Consider the following 23,287-nt stretch of genomic DNA (forward strand, 5'->3'; position numbering starts at 1 on the left):
CGGCCTCTGTGGGCTGCTCTGCCTTTGCTGCGTATACGGTGTGAGAGCTCTGTCCGCTCCCTGGTGAGTCACTTCAGAGTGACACAAAGGGTCACTGCTTCCCTGAGACAGTGAGAGGATGGGAGGGCCTGTCTGCAGTCTGGCCCTTCCTCCAGGGAGGCGGGCCTGGGACCGTGCATTCGGCATAGCTGCATGCTCCAGGGCCTGCCCGCCACTGCAGGCTCCATCCCCTCTGCCCCAGCTGGTGCTGTGCCAGGGCCAGGAGGCCACAGGCTGTTGGGTCAGTGCCTGCTGCCGTGGGAGGGGCTGCCAGGCCTCGGAGATGTCAACATAAGAAACGTTCAAACCTGCGAAGAATTTCTGTGAGTTTGTTTGAGCCAAACTACCCATGGTCAGGAAGCAGAATCTCAAAGAAATTAAGATAATGCTCCAGAGAATGGCAGTTGTTGTTTTTTTTTTTTGTGTGTGTGTGTTTTGTTTGTTTGTTTTTACCATTTTTATACATTACAATACATTTCGTGAATTATGTGAAATCCATTGATGATAGATTAGGGAGGTGGGAGAAAGGAAACTCCTGGGGTTGGATACAAAGTAAAATGAGCCAAAATTGGTTTGGCTCAGTGAATAGAGCTTTGGCCTTTGTACTGAAGGGTCCCAGGTTCGATTCCAGTCAAGGGCATGGACCCTGGTTGCGGGCACATCCCTAGTAGGGGGTGTGCAAGAGGCAGCTGATCGATGATTCTTTCTCGTGGATGTTTCTAACTCTCTATTCCTCTCTCATCCTCTCTGTAAAAAAACCAATAAATATATATATATTTAAAAGTAAGATGATAGACACATGCTTCTTTTATGCACGTGGGTGCAGGATAGTTAACAATCAACAATTACAGGGACAACAATAACAAGGAGGAAATTTGTCATCTCCACTCTGTCTGCCATTTGTTGTGCCCCAAGGGATGGGAAAAGGGAAGTGACCAGTCACTGTGACATTCCACGGGGATGTCATCTTAAGTGCAAAAGACAATAGGTTTAGTAAAGATAGAAGTTGGTCTTTGTTAAGGAGGATACTGGCCGAGGACATGACTACCCACTATAAACTGCTTTTAGTTTAAAGGTTGTCATTTCAGGCCACCCTTTCCGGTTACTTTAGGTCTCTGAGTTTGCAAGGCCTCCGTGCAGGCCTGCCCTGAGCTAGCAGGTTAGCAGTGGCCCCTTTTCCTCCAGTGTCAGGCTCCTCCCCCCAGCACCCTGAGTGGGGTTCCCCCCAGGTCAGAGGTCTCCCTCAGGGTCCAAATCTCTGCCTCTCTCTTTATTATTTTTATTTTTTTATATTTCTATTGATTTTTTACAGAGAGGAAGGGAGAGGGATACTGAGTTAGAAACATCCATCAGCTGCTTCCTGCACACCCCCTACTGGGGATGTGCCTTCAATAAAAGTACATGCCCTTCAGAGGGTGGGGTGGGAACCTGGTGGAGGGGAGCAATGGAGGGGGGGGGAAGAGGAACATCTGTAATAATATGAACAATAAAGATTTAAAAATAAATAAATAAATAAATAAATAAATAAATAAAAGTACATGCCCTTGACCGAAACTGAACCTGGGACCCTTCAGTTCGCTGGCCGACGTTCTGTCCACTGAACCAAACCATATATATATATATATTTTTTTTTCTTTTCTTTTTTTTTCCCAGAGAGTAAGGGAGAGGAAAATCAATGATGAGAGAGAATCATCAACTGGCTGCCTCCTGCATGGCCCACACTGGGGATTAAGCCCGAAAACCCCGCAAGTGCCCTGACCAGGAACTGAACCAGGACCTCCTGATTCCTAGGTTGATGTTCAACCACTGAGCTATCTCTGCCTCTTTTTTTTTTTTTTTTTTTTTAATATATTTTTATTGATTTTGTACAGAGAGGAAGGGAGAGAGACAGAGAGTTAGAAACATCGATGAGAGAGAGTCATCGATCAGCTGCCTCTTGCACACCCCCCACTGGGGATATGCCCGCAACCAAGGTACATGCCCTTGACCGGAATCGAACCCGGGACCCTTCAGTCCCCAAGCCTACGCTCTATCCATTGAGCCAAACCGGTCTCGGCTCTCTGCCTCATTTTAAAAATATGTTTTATTGATTTTAGAGAGAGGAAAGGAGAGGAATAGAGAGACAGAAACAGGAGAGAATGAAACACCCGTGCTTGCCCCCCACTGTGGACAGAGGCCGAAACTGGGCACCTGCCCTACCTCCGAGCGGGGCGGGGGGGGGGGGGCGTGCTTAACCGAGAGCCAGCCCGCTGGGCTCCACAGGCTTCCTCTCGCAGCCTCTCCGTCCCAGTCCGGTGCACATCAAGATCCACAGCCGCCCTATCCCGTTTGGCTCAGCGGAGAGCGTCTGCGGACAGAAGGGGTTGTGGGTTCCATTCCAGCGTGCAGGGGGCAGCCAACCAGTGATCTTTCTCATCACTGATATTTCTCTCTCTCTTTCCCTGAAATAAATAATAATAATAAAAATATATGTGTATATATATATATTTTAAAAATATATATTTTATTGATTTTTTACAGAGAGGAAGGGAGAGGGATAGAGAGCTATCTATAGAGAAACATCGATGAGAGAGATACATTGACCAGCTGCCTCCTGCACACCCCCCACTGGGGATGTGCCCGCAACCAAGGTACATGCCTTTGACGGGAATCGAACCCGGGACCCTTGAGTCCGCAGACCGACGCTCTATCCACTGAGCCAAACCGGTTTCGGTAAAAAATATATATATATATTTTTAAAAAGGTTCACCACCGCTCCCTCCCCACCTGCCTCTCCGCCTGCCGCCTAGCGAGGAACCCTCCAGGAGCCCATAGCAACGGGACACGCCGTTGCTAACAGCACAGACGCCTTTTCACTCAGCTGTACGCGTTTTCCCAGCCCATTGAGTTATGTCCCTGACCAGACACCGTAGCCAGGCCCCGCCTCCCGCCCTCAGTCGCCCCGCCCCGGAGCCAGCTCAGGCAATCGCATAGCCAGCGCCGATGACGTCACGGCCGCCACGGCCAATCCAAGGGCCGTGCGGCCCTGGTCCTTACGCGCCCCCGTCGCTCGGGGAGGAGGAGGCGTGCGCCGCGCCTGCGCAGTGGCTCTGGCGCGTGGAAGCCACTTGGAGCCGCGCGCGCGCGTGTCCAGGTCCCGGCGGCGGCGGCGGCGCTCGCGGGCCATGTCCTGGCTCTTCGGCATCAAAGGCCCCAGGGGCGAGGGCGAGGGGCCGCCGCTGCCCCTGCCGCCCGCGCAGCCCGGGGCCGAGGGAGGCGGGGACCGCGGCGCGGGGGACCGGCCGGCGCCCAAGGACAAATGGAGCAACTTCGACCCGACGGGCCTGGAGCGCGCGGCCAAGGCGGCGCGGGAGCTGGAGCACTCGCGTGAGTGCGGCGGGGCGGGCGGGCCGGTGGGCCGGGCGGGCTTCTCCGCGGAGAGCCGGTCCGCCGGGGGCCTCGCCCCTCAGCCGTCGGTGCACGTGGCTGCGGGCGCCCTGCTGGTCCGGCGGGCAGGACGCCGGCCTCCAGGGGCGAATCCGCCCGAGCTCCCCCCGTGCAGGGCGGCGCGGGCTCCCGTCGCCCTCGGCACCGTCCCAGCTGCCACGTGCCCTTCAGGCGAGGAGACCGGCGCCGAGCGGACGCCCCGAGGTCCCAGGTTCCAGGGGGCGGGTCCCGGCCCGGCCTGGCGTCCAGTCCCCGCCCTGCGCGGCGCTCCTTCCCCTTCTCGCTGCCTCCACGTGGGGCGGCGAGGCGCGGTCAGATCGGGGTCCTCCTGTGGCGGTTGCTAGCGGAGAAGCATGGCGGAGGGTCATTGGTTTGTTTTATTTTATTTTATTTTATTTCAAAAGTATTTTTGTTGATTTCAGAGGGGAAGGGAGAGGGAGAGAGACAGAAACATCACTGATGAGAGAGAATCATGGATCGGCTGCCTCCTGCCCGTCCCCTCCTGGGGATGGAGCCCACAACGGGCATGTGCCCTGACGGGGAATCGAACTGTGACCTCCCAGTTCCTAGGTCCACGCTCAACCACTGAGCCACAAGGCTAAGGAAGACATAGCAGGTTATGGGATCCGTTAGCTGTCAGGGAGGCCAGGTCTGTAACGCAGCAGGTCAGACAGCCTGGGCCCAGCCTGGTGACCTGCTGACCAGGGCCCTCCAGGCACCAGAGCACCAGTCTCCCCCAACTTCCCTTTGTTCTGCGACTCAGACCGTGTGTGGCAACGTGTAGTGTGAGTGTTTAAGAGCCTGGGATGTCGAATACGCTGAATAAACGCTGATTGAAAGAACATAACGGCTCTCCAACGTTTGTGTGAGCAGAGGTGCCCCTTTCTCAGAGGAGACCCGTAGAGAGGCCTCATGAACAGGTGAAGCGGGACCTCCCGGGCGCTTCCTGGCTCAGCCCTGCCCTTCCCCGGGGGCCCCGCACACCTCCTGGGCGAAGGCCTGGGGCCTTGCCTGGCTCTCCAATCAGAGGCACATTGTGACCAGGACAGCCGGCCATGCCTGGGACACGCTTTCTCAGGAAGCTCAGTCATCGGTGGGGCTGGGAAACTGGCCTTGGCACATCTGGGGTGACCACAGCCTTCTGTCCAGTGACCTGCCTCCTGTGAACGGCTTCGGTGGGGTATGCCTTTCTGCCCCACCTCCAGGGGGATTGCACCCACTTACCACGCCCCGGACGTCAACATCTCCCGCTTTCAGAGCTGAACCCTGACCGCTGCTCCCCCACACCACGCAGTGACGTGGACCATGTGAGGGGCCAGCGGGAGGGCCTTGCTCCTGCCTGCTCCCGCCTCTGAGCTGCTCCCCCCTGGGTCCCCCGGGCCTGTCTGTTCTCCCACCGCTGACCCCCCTCCACGTGCATGTTCTGCCGTCCTCGGGCCACCATGGGGCGCTGCTGTGCCCCGTTAGTCTCCCCATCCAGCGACTGTCCCCAATGGGGGATCTGCCCCCTTTGGCTCCTGCCGTCCTTTCTGGCCTCTCTGCAGCCCGGTAGGAGGATTCACCCTGGCAGTGCTCCTTCCTGTCCCTTAGGCCTTCTTCCCTGTGCCCCATGCCCGTCTCCCAGGTCCCCTCTGCAGCCCGTCCTCCAGACACCTGGTTCTCACTCAGGCCCCGTGCCCGCACTACCCGCCTTCAGCCCCTCCCGCAGCCACTGGAGCCTCCTCAGTGCCCCTCACAGCCAGGCTGCCCGCCTGTCCTTCAGGCCCCTGTGCGCCCTGTGCCCCAGCCTCCGCCTCGGCGGCCAGAGCAGCACATTTAGCTGAGGAAACCGCAGCCTGGTCAGCGGGCCGCTGGGTGCCAGGCCTGTGCAGAGCCCTTCACCTGTTTCTCGTTTCCTCCAAGGGCCGGGGCTGACTCTGTGCTCGTGTCCGGTGAGGTGCTCAGAGCTTAGCCTGGCCTGCCAGAGGTCACATGAGCAAGCCGGGTGGCTGGGGTTCGGGCCCGGTGGTGGGCCTGACATCCACCTTCTGTCTTGTGCTCTCGGCTCCTCGGTCAGTCGCTCGTTAACGGGCTTCCGTGGTTGTCAGCCTCTGGCTTTGTGGCTCCCCCGCTCCCCCGTGCGGTGGGCTGGGACCTCGTGCCCTCATGCTGCCTCTCGGGGTCCTGGCAGTGGGGTTCCAGGAGGCCCTTCCCCGGCTCTGACACTCCACGCCCGACCGCGGGTCCCAGGGGCCGGCCACACCCAGAGGAGCAGGCGGCGGCTTCATTTCCAGACACAGACATAGGCAGGTGTGACCTTCACCTGAGCAAGGTGGGTCAGTCCTGGCCCCTGTGCTCTATGCCAGCTCCGAAGAGCCGCCTCGGGGCTCCCGGCTCATTTCTCATCTAATCCTCATCCACCTTCTTGCCTGCATGTGCTTGATAGCAGGTCCTCTCCTGTCAGAGGCTTAAGGGAAATGGGTGGCCTGGGGGGAACAGAGGACCTTGGCTGTGGGCTTGCTTTTGGTTTCATTGGGGAAGGACTGTGTGTTGGCCTCAGGGGGCGATGGTCCGCCTCTCTGATGGAACCCTCCGGAATGCGACGGCCCCAGGGGACAAGTCCTCGCACGGAGGTGGGGGTAGACAGGTGTAGGTGACATCACTGCCAGGTGAGCTTGGGCAGGTGTGCGTTGAGGTTGGGTGAGCTGTGGCTCCCTGACAGCCTCTCGGCAGCACAGTCTCCCTGGCACCCACGGATCCTGAGGCGGCTCCCGCTCCTCCACAGGGCACGCCAAGGAGGCGCTGAGCCTGGCGCAGATGCAGGAGCAGACGCTGCAGCTGGAGCAGCAGTCCAAGCTCAAAGTGAGTGGGGCTGGTGCTGCCGGCCCGTGGTTGAGTTGAGAGGACGTGCCCAGGAGAGGGGGTGCTTCCACCTGGGTTAGGGGGGGACACGGAGAGACGGTCATGGGGTGAGCTCCCCAGTAGAACCTGTACCCCAACCTGTCCACTCGGAGCTCTGAGTGTTCGGGGTGCGGGAGGGGCTGTCGGGAGTGGGGCCCGCGCTGCCAGCCCGGAGAGGAGGCCTCGGGCCTGGGCCTCAGCGCCGTGTGTCCGCAGGAGTACGAGGCCGCGGTGGAGCAGCTGAAGAGTGAGCAGATCCGCGTGCAGGCCGAGGAGCGCCGGAAGACGCTGAGTGAGGAGACGCGGCAGCATCAGGCCGTAAGGGCCGCGGGCCCCTGGGCACCGAGGCCGGGGACCAGGAGAGGCTGCGGGCGCCGTGGTCCCACCACGAGGACTGGGGTGGCCTCGCACACCCCAAGGCCCGCGGTCCCTGCGTGCTGAGCGTGTGCGTGCGTGTGCGTGCGCGCGCGCCCTTGCTGACAGCACCGCGGGTCCTGGCTGTTGGGCTCCAGTGCCCGGTCGGGTCTGGGCCCCGTGTGGGTTGCGGGTCGGTGTTCATGCTGTGTTCACGCTGCTCTCTCCCCCACAGAGGGCCCAGTACCAGGACAAGCTGGCCCGGCAGCGCTATGACGACCAGCTGAGGCAGCAGGTGAGTGGGCGTGCCTGCGGGCGGGAGAGCCTCGGCCTGCAGCCGGAGGGCCGCGCCAGGGCTGTGGACGTGAGGGTTGTGCTGGTCCTGGGGGAGCTGCAGTTAGACGCCCGCACGGGCCCTCCCCTGCCCCAGGGCTCCTGCCACACTGTGCTCCACGGCTCCACGCGTGTTCCACGCACAGCCTCCACGCGTGTTCTGTGGCCTCCACACAGAGGCAGGCTCCAGCTGTTCTTAGGGTTCAACCAGGTGGCAGGTGACTGGGAACCTGGCTGATGTGATGGGTTCACGGGGGCAGATTTCAAACGTTTGTGCCTCTTGTGAGCTTTGTAGCTTCAAATTAAAATGTGTATATATATATCTCGTCGATTTCAGCGGGTGTGAGAGAGAAACATCAACAATGAGAATTGTTGATTAGCTGCCTCCAAGCCTGCAACCCACCGGGCCTGTGCCCCGACCGGGAATCGAACCGTGAATCTCCTGGTTCCTAGGTTGATGCTCAGCCACTGAGCCATGCTGGCTGGGCGATAGCCTTTAAATTTAACAAGCGAAAACCAGAGTGTTTTATGGGCACCCGTGACCCCGTGGCCGAGGTGCGCCAGGGTTGGGAGCTCCTGGCCCTGGCCCCTGGGAGCGTGTGGGTCCCAGCCACGTTGAGGCCGGCCTGCTGGGCTGTGGTCTGGTGTGAGCAGGAGGGACCACCCTGTGCTCTTGGCCAGAGAGGGCCAGGGCGACCGGCCGTCTCCTCGAGGTCAGCCCCTAGGAGCGTGTGTGTCCTAACGTTGAAAGCTTTTCCATTTCCTTGTGGCTTCTTCTCAGCAACTTCTCAACGAGGAGAACCTGCGGAAGCAGGAGGAGTCGGTGCAGAAGCAGGAGGCCATGAGGCGAGGTAGAGGGTGGGCTCCCAGGCGGTGGGGCGGCGCTGCTCTAGGCACTCGGAGCCCCCGCTCGGCTTCCTGAGGTCGCGCTGGGTCCCTGCCTCTGAGCCGGCTCTAAAGCGGAAGCCGGCGGCTGGGCGTCCAGAGTTACCTCCGTGAGCCGTGCCTGGGCCTCGGGTCTGAATCCCGGGCTCCTCTGTCGAGGCCCCGCCTGCTGGAGGGGCAGGGACCCCAGGCACCGGCCTAGGGCTGAGGGCGCTCCCTGCCCCCGCAGCCACCGTGGAGCGGGAGATGGAGCTGCGGCACAAGAACGAGATGCTGCGGGTGGAGGCCGAGGCGCGGGCCCGGGCCAAGGCCGAGCGGGAGAACGCCGACATCATCCGGGAGCAGATCCGCCTGCGGGCCGCCGAGCGCCGCCAGACCATCCTGGAGTCCATCAGGTGAGGCCGCCTGGGCCCGGAGCCCGGGCTCAACACCGACGGGAGATGCCCGCCGGCCTGGCCCTCTCTGGCCACACGCCCAGGCCTGCTCCCTCTGCTCACACTGCCTCCCCGACAGGACGGCGGGCACCCTGTTTGGCGAAGGGTTCCGGGGCTTTGTGACCGACTGGGACAAGGTGACGGCCACGGTAAGCACCGCCCCCCCACCCAGCTGCTGGCACGGTGGCGAGGGGGCGAGGGCGTGGTGGCAGCGGGTGGGCCTCACTCACCTCCGCCCTCCCCTGTGCAGGTGGCCGGGCTGACGCTGCTGGCCGTCGGCATCTACTCTGCCAAGAACGCCACGCTGGTGGCCGGGCGGTACATCGAGGCGCGGCTGGGGAAGCCGTCCCTGGTGCGGGAGACCTCCCGCATCTCACTGCTGGAGGCGCTGCAGCACCCCCTGCAGGTAAGGACCAGTCCTCCCGGCGCTGTGTCCTGCCCACTCCTGGGGCGACAGCCAAACACCTGTGTGCTCCTCCCTCCGTTTCCCCACGCACGCCCTTGCCCCGCCTGCACGCTGGATTTGCTCTGGTTTGTCCTCGATGCGTCCCTGAGGCCCGTGCGCACCAGCACGGGGGACGGGGGCTCTTGGGGAGGGGGGAGCCTCATCCAGTCCGCTCTGTCGCCTGGAGTCGCAGTGGGGCTCCCCGTGCCCTTTTCCTGTAAGAGGAGTCACCGGAAGTCATGGTGTCGCTGCCTTCCACCCCCGAAGCGTGCTTCGCGCCCGGCGTGGATCCGAGGCCTGTTCTCCCCTGGGCTGGGACCTCTGTATCAGTCGCCATGTGGGTGACGGAGAAAAGGCGAGGTCAGCAGCCACCTGCCTGTCGCCCAGCAGCACAGATGGCTGGTCGGCCAGCCTCCGGAAGCGCCAGCCGTGTCCTGAGCGTGGGCCGGAGGGCCGCTCCGTGGCTCTGCTTGGTGGCTGCACGCAGCACTGCCCCAACCCTGGCCCCACTCCCCCGCAGGTCAGCAGGCGGCTGCTCAGCAAGCCTCAGGACGCGCTGGAGGGCGTGGTCCTCAGTGTGAGTGGCTGGGCGGGCAGGGTGGGGCGGGCGGGGGGCACTGCCTGGCGCCCTGCCTGGGAGACGCGCCTCTGTGCTGCCCGGGCGCCCGGGAGGGACAGACGGGGCAGAGGGCGTCCGTCTGACAGCTGTCGTCCCCTGGTAGCCCAGCCTGGAGGCCCGGGTGCGGGACATCGCCATAGCGACGCGGAACACCAGGAAGAACCACAGCCTGTACAGGAACGTGCTGATGTACGGGCCGCCCGGGACGGGCAAGACGCTGTTCGCCAAGGTGAGGCGCCGTGCCCTCACTAGGCGCCCGCCTGGGGCCCGGTGTCATGGGCAGGGCCCTGGATGGTCTACTCTGCGGGGAGGACAGACTGCTTGCCCAGCCCATTAGCACCGCCTATCTCCCCCCCTTTCCCCTCTTCCCCCCTCCACACCCCACCCTCTGCCTCTGTCTCCGTCTCCCAGAAATTGGCGCTGCACTCAGGCATGGACTACGCCATCATGACGGGCGGGGACGTGGCCCCCATGGGGCGCGACGGCGTGACCGCGGTGCACAAGGTCTTCGACTGGGCCAGCACCAGCCGGCGAGGGTGAGCGGCCCCTCGGTGGCCCTGTGCGCTCCCACCTGGCTCCCATGGCCCTGGCTGTCGGGAAGGAAGGGGTCAGGGACTCCCCGCAGCCGGTCCTGGTGCCCCGGTGCCCGGCAGCCCCGTGCGGCGGGACATGAGCCACGTGGTGCCGGTGGGTGTTGGTTTAGGCCGGTTCTGGCCGCTGTCTCTGGCGGTGTCACCTGGCACGCCCCACCCCGGATCGAGGTCTGGGTCCCAGAGCTGCTGAGGGCGTGTGGGGTGGGGGCTCCTGAGCTCCTGCCGTCCCAGGGGCCACGCCATGGGAGGCCCCTTCCTCAGGCAGCCCCTCCCCACACAGCCTCCTCCTGTTTGTGGACGAAGCGGATGCCTTCCTCAGGAAGCGAGCCACTGTGAGTGTTCTGGAAGCTTCTGTCAGGCGGTGGGCCTGGGTGGTGTGTTCAGTGGCGTAGGCCAGTCTAGGCGTCCGGCTGCAGCTGTGCTTTTGGGGAGGGTTGTGCCCGAGGGCGGCCAGGCCTGCTCCGCCGCTGAGCTGCTTTGCGAGGTTTTGTTGGAGAAGTAGAAGCATTGTGGCATTTCTTAGTCGTCTTCTTTTTTTTAAATATATTTTATTGATTTTCTTACAGAGAGGAAGGGAGAGAGATAGAGAGCTAGAAACATCGGTGAGAGAGAAACATCGATCAGCTGCCTCTTGCACACCCCCCACCGGGGATGTGCCCGGAACCAATATACATGCCTTGACCGGAATCAAACCTGGGACCTTTCAGTCCGCTGACCGACGCTCTGCCGCTGAGCCAAACCGGTTTCGGCCATTTCTTAGTCTTGATCAAATTCAGGTTCATGGGCGCCACGGGAGGAGCAGACACGCTGCCTCCGCGGGCAGCTGGGCCCCCTGCTCTGCTGCCTGGTGCTGAACGGCTTCTCTCTGCAGGAGAAGATCAGCGAGGACCTCAGGGCGACCCTGAACGCCTTCCTGCACCGCACGGGCCAGCACAGCAGCAAGTGAGGCCCGCAGCTCGGCTCCGTGCAGAGCGCTCACCGCGCCAGCCCCTGGTCCTTCGCGCCGCCTGGTGGGGGGCCGGGCACTGCCTGTCCGTCCTGCTGCGGGGCGGGCTGGGGGAGGGCACGCTGCTGACCCAGTGCCCGCGGTGCCCACCGTGCCCCGCTCTGGGACGTCCCATGTCCATGGTTGTGCAGTGTGTCCAGGCAGCGGCCCCACAGCTGGGTCCCCTGGGGCACAGATGCCCCGAGAGTGGGCTGGCCCCTTCTCAGTTCCCTAGTCACGCTCTTCTGCATTGGCGAGGCCCTCCAGCTCCCCCCACAACTGGTCACAGGGGTGCCCAGCCCTGGAGGTGGGCATGTTCCCCCGGCTTTCCCCACAACTGGTCATGGGGTGCCCAGCTCTGCTGGTAGGCATGTCCCCCAGGCCTCAGCTACGACCTTGAGAGGCGGCTACTGCTGTGAGCCAGCCTCAGCTCAGCTAAGCCCTGGCCTGAGCCCACGCTTCCTGGCTGGAGGGTGGAGGTCTGTCCCTTCTGCACAGCTAGGCTTATCCGGTCTCCCCATTGGGTCATCGGCCAGATGCATGAGATGGGGCAGGAGCAGATCTGTCAGAGGGAGGGTGGACCACAGGGGCCAGTGCTGGGCCTTAAAACGCCCGGCCCAGCCCTGCTAGGAGGGGCGGTGGATGGGAGGGGCCGGTGGGTAGGGAGCAATGGGTAGATCGAGGTGGAATCTGCTAGGAAACCACCCGGAGGGCTAGCCTGCGCCCAGCAGCGAGCACTCGGCCCTGGAGCCTCAGTTCCTGCTCCTGTCCTGCAGGTTCATGCTGGTCCTGGCCAGCAACCAGCCCGAGCAGTTCGACTGGGCCATCAACGACCGCATCGACGAGATGGTCAACTTCGAGCTGCCGCGGCAGGAGGAGCGGGAGCGCCTGGTGAGGATGTATTTTGACAAGTTTGTTCTTAAACCGGCCACAGAAGGAAAGCAGTAAGTGTCCTGGAGCCGCCGCGCTCCTGCCCTCGCTGGGTCCTCCAGCAGGCCTTCGCCCCAGCTCCCGGCTCACACTACCCTGACCCCCACCATGTGCCTTCATGAGGGGTCAGGGCGGGTCACATGCAGGAGGCCCTGCCCCTCCCGTCCACCTGCCCCCTCCTGTCCGCTTGCCGCCTCTTACCTGCTCATCCTGTCCACCTGCCCCCTCCCACCTGCTCCATCCCATTCACCTTCCCCCTCCTGTCCACCTGCCCCTTCTCAACCAACTGCCCCCTCCCACTCGCCCGCCTGCCCCCTCCCATCCACCTGCTCCATTCCATCCACCTGCCCCCTCCCACCTGCCTACTCCATCCTGTCTACCTGCCCTCTCCTGTCCACCTGTCCTCTCCTGTCTACCTGCTCCATTCCATCCATCTGCCCCCTCCTGTCCACCTGCACCCCCCATCCACCTGTCCCCCCGTCCACCTGCCCCCTTGTCCACCTGCCCACCTATCTTCTCCTGTCAACCTGTTCCATTCCATCTGCCTGCCCCCTCCTGTCCACCTGCACCCCCCTGTCCACCTGCTCCTTCCCGTCCACCTGCCCCCTCCCGTCCACCTGCTCCTCTTATCCACCTGCCCCCTCCCTTCTATCTGTCACTCCTTGTCCACATGCTTGGCCCCCGGGTCCCGTCCAGCTCTCCGCTGGTCTTGGAGTTGACAGCCCATCCTTGTCTGTCGCACAAAGTGCCTTGAGGAGGCAGATCCAGGCCAGGTCAGGCCTGGGGGTGAGGGCCGTGCTGGGCTGTTGCAGACCTAGAGCTTTGCTCTGAGACCTCCATCCACTGCACCCGACTCCTAGGAGCCCGGGCCCTTTGCCAGCATTCAGCAGGCCCCCTCGGCAAAGCCCATGTGGGGGTGGCGCCTGCAACACCGCCAGGCTGCGCTCGCCTCGCCGCGGTGCCTGCCGTGCTCCAGATAAGCAGAGCGGCTATTTTAACCGTCTCCCGGGGACGGGTCTCGGCAGCCCTGACCCGAATCCCCCGTGCTGGCAGCAGGGAGAGTGCCACTGCTCCAGGCGGGCTGCCCCCGGCTCCCCTGGGCCGCCGCCTCCCTCTGCCCGGCATCCGGCCGCACGGCGGTGGGTTTCTGAGGCCTCGGCACGAGTGTCTGAGGGTCTCCCGGCCCTTCAGCCAGCCCCGCCTGGGAGGCTCGGCATTGCTCCCTCCCGGTGACTTCCTGCTGCCCCGCTGGTCCCCAGCTCGTCCCTGACACAGCCTCAGGTGCTCTGCAGCCTGGGGCTGGGCAGGGCTGGGCAGGGCTGCAGAGGAGGAAGGACATGGCCCCTGGCCCAGCGCACGGTGTGGCCCCTCTCGCTTCTCAGCACAGCCACTGCCCTGCAGCAAGCACGCCCCACTGTCCTTACCCCAGGAGGACAGGAAGTGTCCCCTGGGCAGGAGGCCAGCTGTGCCAGCCTGGGGTTCCCTGCACATCCGCCTGCCCCGGAGTCCCTCCCTCCCACCCTCGGGGGGTCGTGGGGCCCTCACAGGCCTCTGTGCCTGCTGGAGCCCGGGGCCCCGGGTCATGTGGGAACCCTCCTCCCAGGCGCCTGAAGCTGGCCCAGTTTGACTACGGGAAGAAGTGCTCCGAGATCGCACGCCTGACAGAGGGCATGTCGGGCCGGGAGATCTCCCAGCTGGCCGTGGCCTGGCAGGTGAGTGGGCACACGCCACCCTCTCTCTTCTGAGGCGTCCCCCAGCCGCTCCCGGGTGCCCCATCCTGGAGGCATCTGCTCCTTGGCTGCCCAGCTCTTGTGTCTGACAGCCTGACCGCCAGCAATTCAGAAATGCTGGTGAGTATTTTATCACTAAGCACACATCCTCTTCAGTTTGGAGTGCGGCTCAGAGATGCAGGGTCTGCATCAGAGCGGGCTGGGTGATGCCGCTGTAACACAGTCCTGATTGCCAGCCAGTGCCCGTGGGCAGAGGGCTCCGCGCTGTGCCGAGCTCAGCGGGACCCAGGCCCGTGCCGGTGGTGGACAGTCTTAGCTCGGGGTGCAGTGAGGTGCTCCCCCGGGGGCGGCAGGCAGCCCAGGCCGGCTCAGCCAGGTGAGCAAAGTGCTCTCAGTGCCCCACACGGGCCAAGGCTGCTCGGCAGCCAGGAGATGCAGCTGGACGGGCTCGGGCCCCTGCTTGGTGGACACCCATCGCTGACCACTCAGCAGGCTCGGTCAGAGCAACAGCCGGTGACAGGAAGCAGATGGGGTCCTGTGTCATCTGAAGGGGGGTGCCCACGGTCACCTAAAGGTGACTGTGTGGCAGGAAGAGTGGGCCACCCTGGGCCTGATTACCAAAACTTTGGGGACCCACCAGGTGCCTGCCCCAGTTTGGGGCTGGGGCCCTGGGCACTGGGAGCAGAGCAGCCAGCCGGCGGTGGCCTGGATTCTGGAAGGACGTTTTAGTAGATGGTGGGGGTCCTAGGAGGGCAGGCCCCGTGCACCACGTTGCTCAGTGTTGAGGGGCGGTTGGGCCGGGCGGGGCCACGCACCCCCTCGAAGTGCTGGGGCTCCGGCCGCCCCTCCGAGGTGACTGCCGTTGTCCCCGAACGGCCGGTGGGTTCTGTGGTCTGTGCCCTGGCAGAGGGCAGCTCTGCTGTCAGCACGGCCTCAGCTCTGAGGGGTGGGCGGCTTCCCAGCCTCCCTGGGGCTCTCTGACTCTAGAAAGTCACTGAGCAGCTCGTGGGTGAGACAGGCCCGGGGCCGGCGTGGTGCAGGGATGGCACCCAATCTGGGCTGCAGATGGCCTGTGAGCAGGCGTGAGTGGGCACACGTGTGTCCTGAAGGCACGGTGTGTGCCATCAGCGGTAGGAGGGTGTGTGCTGCCCAGGGAGGGTGTTGGCCAGCCATCCTCTGGCAAACTGGGCTCCCGCCTGCCCCACCTTGAGGGAGGACATTTCCCAGAAACAGGCTCGTGGTTGGGGGACAGCATGAAGGGGGGCTGGCCGGGCTGTCACTGGGGCCTCCGAGCCGGAGGCTGGGACACCGTGCCCCCGTGCGGGCCGCTCCAGCCCCTGCCCCTGCCCCGCCTCATGCTCTCCCTCCTGCCAGGCCATGGCGTACGCCTCCGAGGATGGGGTCCTCACCGAGGCCATGATGGACGCCAGGGTGCAGGACGCCATCCAGCAGCACCGGCAGAAGATGCAGTGGCTGAAGGCTGAGCGCGCCAGGCCCGAGGGCGGCCAGCCCCCGCTCCCCAGCGCACAGACGGAGTGAGCTGGCCTGGACCCGGGGCCCCGGCCGGGCGGCACCGAGAGGCAGCATGAGGCGCCGTTTCCCGAGGCCGTGGGCGCCGCACGGCCACCGCGGCCTCGCAGGTTCCGTCGTCCTCTGTCCGGCCAGGCAGTGTTCTGGGACAGCGCTCCCGTGTCTGATGGGAACCTGCCCTCCAGCTGTGGACCTGGCTGGAGAGCATCCGCTGGGGCCACGCCGAGGACACCCTGGGAGAGGGGTCTCCCTCCAGGCCCAGGGCAGGGGCTGCCGCGGCTGTGACCTGCAGTGGGCGGAGCCTGGCCTTGCCCGGTCCCACCCAGACCAGAAGCCGGGGAGAGCTGAGCGGAGCAGACCCCAGGGTGCCTGCCCGGCTCTGACCGCACAGCTTGTGCCTTGGGTACCCCGTGGGGCTGCACCTGAGACCGGAGACCCCGGCCCGCTGGGCGCGGCCCCATGACCTGCAGCTCTACCTCTGGAGCTGGTGTTTTTGTCCAGAATCTAATAAAAACTGATGCCATACCTCAGCATCTCCTGGCTGGTGAGGGGCGGGGCTTGAGGGGTCACGGGGTCATGTGAAAGAAGAGGCGGAGGCTGGAGCTTTCCGGAGAATTTACTGACCAGCAGGGCGGGGGTCACAGTGAGGCGCCGACCAGGGGTGCCCTGGGCAGGGTGGCCGCACTCCCACAGGGGCTCGGGGGCCTTATTGCTGCCGGGCTGGGCCTCCCTCGGACCGGCCCCCCACCCCCCTGGGGCCCGCGGCCGCACACGCCCCATGCACATGCTCCCGTGTGCAGACGTGGGTGCGGCCGGGTCTGGCCCCCTCCCAGCCAGACCCACCCCGCCTCCCCTCCGCCGGGCGGAGAGGACACCGCCGGCTCCAAGTAGGACGCAGTCCGGCCCGGCGCAGGGCGTGGGCCCCGCCGCCCGCACCCACCTGCCCTGGAGGCCGGGGTCCTGCCCCCGGCCGGCCCCACCCGCCCCCGTTATAAAAAGAAGAGACAGCACCTTCCGCTGGACACCCGGCGGCGGGGCCTGGTCAGGCGGCCGTCCAGTCCGGTGTTGGCGGGCGCGGCGGCCCGCGGCCCCCAGAGTCCTGCGCGCGGCCTAAAGGTGCCGCGGGCTCGGGTGGCCGTTGTGGTAGAGTTTCTGCTTCACGTGCACCATGTTCCCCGCCGCCTCCTCGAAGGGCCTGTGCGGCCGCCGGCCCAGCTCCCGCAGGTTGCACAGCTTGGGCAGCCAGGTCCACGAGCCGTCTGCGGGGCGGGCGGCGCCGTCAGGGCGGCCAGCGGGGGCAGCGGGGCCGGGGCTACTGTGGGCGGCGCTGGGCGCTGGGCGGGGCTCTGGTGGGCGTGGCTTTAGCCTGGCCAGTCGTGGGCGTGGCTTCGAGGGCGTGGTCTAGCTATCTGGTGGGCGGGGCTTAGCCTGGACTGCGACTTGAGGGTGTGGTCTCTGGGGCTGGGCAGCCTGTGCGCGAGGGGCGGGGCTCTGGTGTGGTGAGGGGCGTGGTTTGGGGGCGGGGCCGTGGGGGCGTGGTCTGGGCGGGTGAGTTGGGGCGGGACCGGGCGGGGCACTCACCGTAGCGCCGGCCGGCCCTCCAGGCGCGCACGGCGCAGTGCAGGACGCCGTCCATCCACACCAGGAACCAGCTGATGCAGAAGCCGAGCAGCAGCCCCAGCATGAGGTCGATCTCCTGCTTGGTGACGTTGTCCGTCACGAAGTAGTTCTCGGAGGCGTCCACCACCGACTGGTCCCCGTCGTACGGGATCACGTAGTGGACGTGGTGCCTGGGGGCGGGCAGAGGGGCTGGCACCTCTCCCGGGGCGCGGGGGCTCCCTGCGGGGTCGCTGAAGCAGCCCCGGTGGGGCCTGAGGTCCGGAGCGGCCGGCGGACTCGCCCAGGGCCCCGGGCCGGGGTGGAGGCTGCCCATAGGGAGGGGTCCGAGACCCCCTCCTCTGCCCAGCCTGCGGCTTGTAGTTCCCGGCTGGAGACCCGGGGCGGTGTCCCTCTCCGATGGCAGGTGCAGAGCCCGCCTGTGGACAGGTGCTGACGGCCCCTCTGGGACGCCCCGCTGGCCTCTCCCTCTAAGGCCACACTCACTGCTCACTCCCTTTCCTCAGCTCCCCCCAGCACAGCCCAGTGTGCCCTCCTGCTGGTTTCTGGTCTTCCTTCTCCTCTGTCCTCGATTCTGTTCAAACCCATCCCTTCGTCCCCTCTCCCGGGTGCCCCTGGCCCACGCCCTGCGCGGATCTGTAAGTCCTTGGGCCCCTCAGCTGCTCCCAATGGTCCGTGGACTGTCCAGGGCTCTCAGCCCCGCCCCCTCCTCTGCATCCCCGCACCCACCAGGGCCTGTGCCATGGCGCTCAGCCTCCCTGCCTCCCCTGGCCAGACTCAGGCTCCCGAGCCCTCCAGGCCCTCGCTTGCCTCTGAGGCCACACTGAACGCTCCTCACAAGGTCTCCTCAAGCCTCAGAGCTGCCCGGGTACCCCCTCCTCCAGGGAGTCCTCCGGGCCCTGTGGCCCAGGTGGAGTGGCCCTGCCCAGGAGAGTGGACTCTGGCCTTGCCCCGACCCTCACCCCCTCACTGTTAAGAGAGCCTAGGAGCCCTGACCGGTGTGGCTCAGTGGATAGAGCGTCAGCCTGCAGACTGAAAGGTCCCAGGTTCAATTCCGGTCAAGGGCATGTACCTTGGTTGCGGGCACATCCCCAGTAGGAGGTGTTTAAGAGGCAGCTGATCGATGTTTCTCTCATCGATGTTTCTGGCTCTCTATCCCTCTCCCTTCCTCTCTGTAAAAAATCAGTAAGATATATATATATATATATTTTTTAAAGAAGAGAGCAAGCCTGGGAGAGGCTTGGACGACCCCAGGGTGGGCCTGGCGAGAGGAGAGTCTGTAGGAGCCAGACCACTGGGGCTAAGGGTGCCTAGACCCAGGCTGTGCCTCCAGCTCGGGGGTCCTGAGCCAGGTGCGCCCCCTGGTGCTCTGCGAGGAGGCCAGGCCCAACCGCCCGGAGGCTCAGGACCCCCGAGCTGGAGGCACAGCCTGGGTCTAGGCACCCTTAGCCCCAGTGGTCTGGCTCCTACAGACTCTCCTCTCGCCAGGCCCACCCTGGGGTCGTCCAAGACACAGTGGGGTCTAGGCACTCTGCCAAGACACAGTGGGGTCTAGGCACCCTTAGCCCCAGTGGTCTGGCTCCTACAGACTCTCCTCTCGCCAGGCCCACCCTGGGGTCGTCCCGTCCAGGAGGCCCCCTCTCCCGGCCCACCCCTCCCCGAGTCCCTCTGCTGGCTCCGCCGCCTCTCCATCCCCACCCCCTCCCGTCCCTGCCGCCCATATGGCTGCTCTGAGCTCCAGCTGCCTGCCTGGCGTCTCCATGTGGGATCCACCGACACCTCAAACTCACACCTAAAAATAGCTCCCCCTCCCCTAACGAACCTGCCTCTCCCTCCAGTGAGATGCTGACTCCTCCGCCTGGTCCTCCTGTAGGTTCCTCCTTCCCCCATAGTGCCCGCCCCCCGCCTCCCGCCCTTAGAACGACCATTCCCCAGACGGAAACCCACGGCTCCACCTGACCGACCTCAGGCCCTGCTGCACCAGCACCGGCCACACGGGGCGCCTTCCTCTCCAGGGTCAGGGGAGTCCTGGAGCCCCAAACCCAGCCCAGGGGAGGGCAGCAGGCAGGCCTCTCTCCACACCCTCTCCTGCTCCTCCTGGGGCCCCTGCCCCAGGCCAGCCCGCAGGAACTGGCTGACACCTGGTAGCCATGCTCCTCTGATCAGCATTATCAATCACCAATGGGTGACGGAGCCTTCCACGGCTTGGCTCAGTGGATGGAGCATCGGCCCTGGGACTGGAGAGCCTCAGGTTTGAGTCCCGTCAAGGCACCTACCTCGGTTGCAGGCTCAATCCCCAGCCTCAGCTGGGACACGTGCAGGAGAGGAAGGCGCACATCAATGTTTCTCTCTCTGACTCTCCCCCTCCCTCCCGCTCTTTAAAAATCAATGGAAAAAGCCTCAGGTGAGGATGAGCAACCAGAAGCGATGGAAAACCGGGGAATGAGCATCACCTGGAACGTGCCGCAGCTTCCAAGCCCCCCGAGAGCCCGCCCTGCTGAGCCGTTAGCCGGCCCGTCGCCCAGGGCCCCCAGGCCTCCTGGGGCTGACACTGCACACTCCTCCCTCTTCTGCTTCCCCGGCCGAGGACCTCTGGTGGGTCCTCTCGGGACAGCTGCCTCTGACGCCTGGACACACGGCCGGGCCACCTCCGGAGCCAGGTGCGCCCCCTGGTGCTCTGCGAGGAGGCCAGGCCCAACCGCCCGGAGGCTCAGGACCCCCGAGCTGGAGGCACAGCCTGGGTCCCCATCAGTGTCCTGGCACCGGCAGCTCTCCCCCCCTTCGCCCACTCCTTTCTCCAATGCAGGCCCCTGGGGACGGGCTCAGGACACCCATGTACACACGTATTTCCACGCTGCATGTGTTTACCTGAGGTCCAGTGCATGTTCTGTATACACGCCGGCCACATGCAGAGGACGTGGTATATATACTATGGGCTTGGCCCACAAGGTCCACGTGTGCGCGTGTGTATGCTTGCCCAGGCACAAGCATGGTGCATGTCACACGGAGATGCTCATGCATGTGGCTTTGCCCAGAGCCGCCCCCTCTGTGGGCACCAGGGCACATGCATGGGTGTGTGTGCGCGCGCAGACACCGCCTGCTGGCACACACACTGTGGAGCATTAATGTACAGACATGTTCTCTGCATAACTTTCCACATAGGCATTAGAAGGCATACACGTACATGCACGCTTATTCTTGTATAGGGTGTGTACACACATGGGTAGAGTCCATTGTGGCAAATGCGTGTACATGGCGTATACACGAATACTCCATGTGCAAAGCTATGCAGGCAGTCACCGGACCCACACGGAGCACACTGGTCGCTGTATATCGTATCATGTACATGTACTGGGCAATCACATGTACGTTGTCCACAAACAAGAATAGTTTGTACACCACATCATGTATGTCGTGATGTGTACAAAGCACACACATGTGGACACAAACATGCAGAAACATTATGTTCATCAGTGGCTTTCCACAGACACGCTAACCTGTGCACACAAGCCCAGCTGTGCATACCCCAAGGACATGTGTTTGTGTGAGTCAGGTGTACTCTGGACACTGTATATGACTCACACGTGCACCCTGTCATGTGCGAACAGACTCTGAAAGCACATCCTGTCCGCTTCCATGTGAGGCCACAATGCAGCAGCCCACACACATGTAAAATGTGTGTTACTAATGCTTGCAGGGCCCGTGTTGTGCACATCTCCAGTCCCGGGGGGGTCTCCAGGTCACCCCACTTCACCCCACTCACAGCCCTGGCCGCCCCAGGCAGGAACTCGGGGGTCTCTGGGCGAGGGTGGCCCCCAGGAAAGCGCTCGGAGGCTCCTGGCCAGCACAGGTGAGGGCACTGCTGTCTCCACCGGCTCCGGCGCCCAGTTCTGCTCCCACACACCGGTCGGTCGGCACCCACAGGCAGGGAGCATGCGCCGTGAGGCCTGAAGCCCACTTGCCTCTCTTCCCCACGCCCACCACGTGTGCACACGTCTGGAGCAGGCGTTCAGGTCAGGAATGAAGAACAGGGGTTCTGGGGTTCAAGCCCCATCTCTCGCTAGCTGTGTGGCCTTGGGCCAGTCTCTAGCCGCTCAAGCCTCTGTCCACGTTCTGACTGATCCCAGCCCGGGGGTGTCCTGTGGGGTGAGGGCGTGCATGCGGACATGCGCGTGTGCTGTGTACCCACATGTATATGCACAGACGGTACACACACTCGCGTCTCATGAGATGTTTATTTCGTACATGGACGTACACACATGCATGGCCCAGAGCACGCGGTCATTACATGTGTACAGGATGCGGGTCCCAGCGGGTGGCGTGGCCTGGGCTCTCCAAGCTGAGTGACCTTGAGCAAGCTCCACCCCTGGCCTCAGTTCCTCCTCTGTACAGGGAGGGGGTGGGCCCGGCCCCTCCAGGAGCAGCACCTCCCTCACCCGGCTCCCAGGCAAGTTCACGGACACCGAGCAGGGCCCCAGGCAGAGGCCGGCGTGCTGCGTGGGCACAGCCCTGGGCGGGATCCCTCCCGGACACCAGGCTGGGCTGCTGCTTCCTTGGCCTCCGGGCCCTGGACCAGGAGGCCGGGGGCCTGCTCTGCCCATCGCCCTGTCTGTGAAGGCGTTCTGGGAGAGGGTTCTCACTGACCCGGCACGCACCCACCTCCAAACTCCACTGGCCAACCTCCGGGTGCCCGCAGGAGGCTGGACGGCCCTTCCCCCGCCGGACCGGGCCGGATGCAGGGCCTGGCCGGGCCTTCGCAGGCCTGCTCGGGCTCCCGCACCCGGCGGGCCTGAGCCCCATGCATGTGAGATCACGCGTGAGCCCCGCCGGGCAGACTCACCGGCCACAGTTGCAGTGGCAGACGCGGTCCTCGCCCCGCAGGTGCGGGAGGATGTAGTTGTGGAATCGGTCCAGCAGCGCGTTCATGTCCATCAAGCACGCGATGGCCTGAAAGAGCCCATGACCGGTCAGACCCGGAGCGGCCGCCGGAGTCCGGGTGGGGGTGGGGCGCCGGGGACGCGGGAGCGCAGGCGGAGGAGCGGGGCGCGCAGGCCGGCAGGGGGAGCGCAGGCCGGGGATGAGGATGCTCAGGGCGGGGATGGGGGTGCTCGGGGCGGGGACGGGGTGCTCAGGGCGGCCAGGCTGGGGAGCAGGCTGGGCAGGGGGAGCGCAGGCCGCGCGGCCGGTAAATAAGGCGCGGGCGGGGGAGGCAGGCGGCCGGCGGCGCGCGGGCGGCGGCGGGCGCGGGCGGGGAGCTGCGCGCGGGAAGCCCCTCCGCTCACCATCACGATCGACGCCCCCAGAATCATGAAGATCATGGTGTTCGCGCTCATGGACATCGGGCGGGGCCGGGCCGGGCCGGAGCGCCGCCCCCCGGCCCCGGCGCCCCCCCGGCCCCGGCCCGATGCTGAGCCCCCGGCGCCTCCGCAGAGGTCGGCGCGCCGCGCACCCACCGCCGCGGGCCGGTAAGCGCGGGGCCGGAGCGCGGGGCAGGGACTCGGTCGCTTCGGGGTCGTCCAGCCGCCGGGCCACCGCGCTCGCTGCGCTCCGCTCCGCCCTCAGCCCTGCCTCCCTTCCGTCCTCGCTCCGCGCTCCGGCCCCCACTCCCTGCGCGCCGCCTCCAGGAGGGACCACGCGGCCGCCCCGCTCCGCCCCGCCCCGCCCCCGCCCCTCCCTGGGGAATCTGGTCAGCTGGGGGCCCTGGTCGCAGGCCCAGCAGCTCTGGAGCCCAACGTCCCGACCCCAGTGGTGATCCAGGCCGCGGTGCAGCTCCCTCCTCCTCCCCATTTGTCAGTGGAAGTTTCTGAGCAGCCCTGGGCCCCCAGTCCCTGATGGGGAGGCCGGAGGGTCGCTGGGGAGCTGCCAGGAATGTCAGTCCAAAGCCATGGCCACAGGGCCTAGGACAGCTGAATGCCCATCTCGCCCCCTTCCCGCCGTTGGGGCAGCACCAGCTTTGGCCTGGTGACCGGAGGGTCAGCCTGGGCACCTGGTCTGGGCAGCCTGGGGGCCCCATGATGCTGGGGCCTGGGGAGGCATCAGAGCCCACCCTCCTCCACAGCCCGGACAGCCCAGGACACGTGGCTGCACTGCCTGCACCTCCAGCAGGACCGGAGCTTTTCCTCAGCTGCCTGAACCCAGAGGGTCACTGGGAAGCCAGGCTCCTTGGGGGAGGAGGGCAGCCGATGGTGGGGGGCAGGGGCAGCCCAGTGGCCACAGAAACTCCTGGGAGCCGGGAAGCCGGGCCCGGGACTGAGGCCACAGAGCCCCTCAGAGAACCACAGTGGCCGTGCGAGGCACCGGCACCAGCTCTGCCTCCTCAGAGGGACCTGTGCGGGCCAGGGGGACGGCCAAGCTCGGGCCAGAGCAGAGGTGGCAGCTCCCGTCACTGGACACCTGCAGGCTTTCTTTCCCAGGTGTCTGTGCACTCCAGCCAGGTAGGAGAGGGAACACAGAATGGCCACAGACACTGGGAAGTAAACTACACGGT

The 23,287-nt window shown here is 64.6% G+C and overlaps 2 protein-coding genes across 3 annotated transcripts; one reads left to right on the plus strand and one right to left on the minus strand.

Moving 5' to 3' along the window:
* The first annotated feature begins 3,110 nt into the window (after nt 1-3,110).
* Nucleotides 3,111-15,708, plus strand: LOC118732017 (ATPase family AAA domain-containing protein 3). 2 transcript variants are annotated; one of them, XR_006739555.1, is made up of 16 exons: nt 3,111-3,405; nt 6,230-6,306; nt 6,562-6,663; nt 6,935-6,994; nt 7,814-7,883; nt 8,147-8,312; nt 8,431-8,500; nt 8,602-8,757; nt 9,317-9,373; nt 9,519-9,644; nt 9,827-9,951; nt 10,289-10,340; nt 10,880-10,950; nt 11,770-11,884; nt 13,527-13,635; nt 15,028-15,162. XR_006739555.1 is itself a non-coding variant. In XM_036460988.2 (16 exons), the coding sequence occupies exons 1-16, from the start codon at nt 3,204-3,206 to the stop codon at nt 15,190-15,192; spliced, it is 1,776 nt and encodes a 591-aa protein (XP_036316881.1). In that variant the 5' UTR covers nt 3,112-3,203; the 3' UTR covers nt 15,193-15,708. The 2 variants fall into 2 exon arrangements, 1 of the variants encoding a protein (XP_036316881.1); XM_036460988.2 differs by having other exon boundaries at nt 3,112-3,405; nt 11,770-11,937; nt 15,028-15,708.
* A 73-nt stretch (nt 15,709-15,781) lies between these two features.
* Nucleotides 15,782-22,358, minus strand: TMEM240 (transmembrane protein 240). Its single transcript, XM_036461026.2, has 4 exons — nt 22,083-22,358; nt 21,641-21,747; nt 16,765-16,973; nt 15,782-16,442 (listed from the first exon to the last, which is right to left on the minus strand). The coding sequence occupies exons 1-4, from the start codon at nt 22,137-22,139 to the stop codon at nt 16,294-16,296; spliced, it is 522 nt and encodes a 173-aa protein (XP_036316919.1). The 5' UTR covers nt 22,140-22,358; the 3' UTR covers nt 15,782-16,293.
* Between the last annotated feature and the right edge of the window lie 929 nt (nt 22,359-23,287).

Source organism: Pipistrellus kuhlii, unplaced genomic scaffold (assembly GCF_014108245.1).
Source record: "Pipistrellus kuhlii isolate mPipKuh1 unplaced genomic scaffold, mPipKuh1.p scaffold_m20_p_34, whole genome shotgun sequence".
Classification (NCBI taxonomy): Eukaryota; Metazoa; Chordata; class Mammalia; order Chiroptera; family Vespertilionidae; genus Pipistrellus; species Pipistrellus kuhlii.

Excerpts from the sequence above, each read along its gene's own strand:
- TMEM240 (XM_036461026.2), bottom strand. The coding sequence starts at position 22,139 with ATGTCCATGAGCGCGAACACCATGATCTTCATGATTCTGGGGGCGTCG. Across the intron at positions 21,748-22,082 it reads TGGGGGCGTCGATCGTGATG|GCCATCGCGTGCTTGATGGA; the intron begins GTGAGCGGAGGG and ends GGGCTCTTTCAG. Across the intron at positions 16,974-21,640 it reads TGCCACTGCAACTGTGGCCG|GCACCACGTCCACTACGTGA; the intron begins GTGAGTCTGCCC and ends GCCCGCCCCCAG.
- LOC118732017 (XM_036460988.2), top strand. The coding sequence starts at position 3,204 with ATGTCCTGGCTCTTCGGCATCAAAGGCCCCAGGGGCGAGGGCGAGGGG. Across the intron at positions 10,341-10,879 it reads TCCTCAGGAAGCGAGCCACT|GAGAAGATCAGCGAGGACCT; the intron begins GTGAGTGTTCTG and ends TTCTCTCTGCAG. Across the intron at positions 11,938-13,526 it reads CCGGCCACAGAAGGAAAGCA|GCGCCTGAAGCTGGCCCAGT; the intron begins GTAAGTGTCCTG and ends CCCTCCTCCCAG.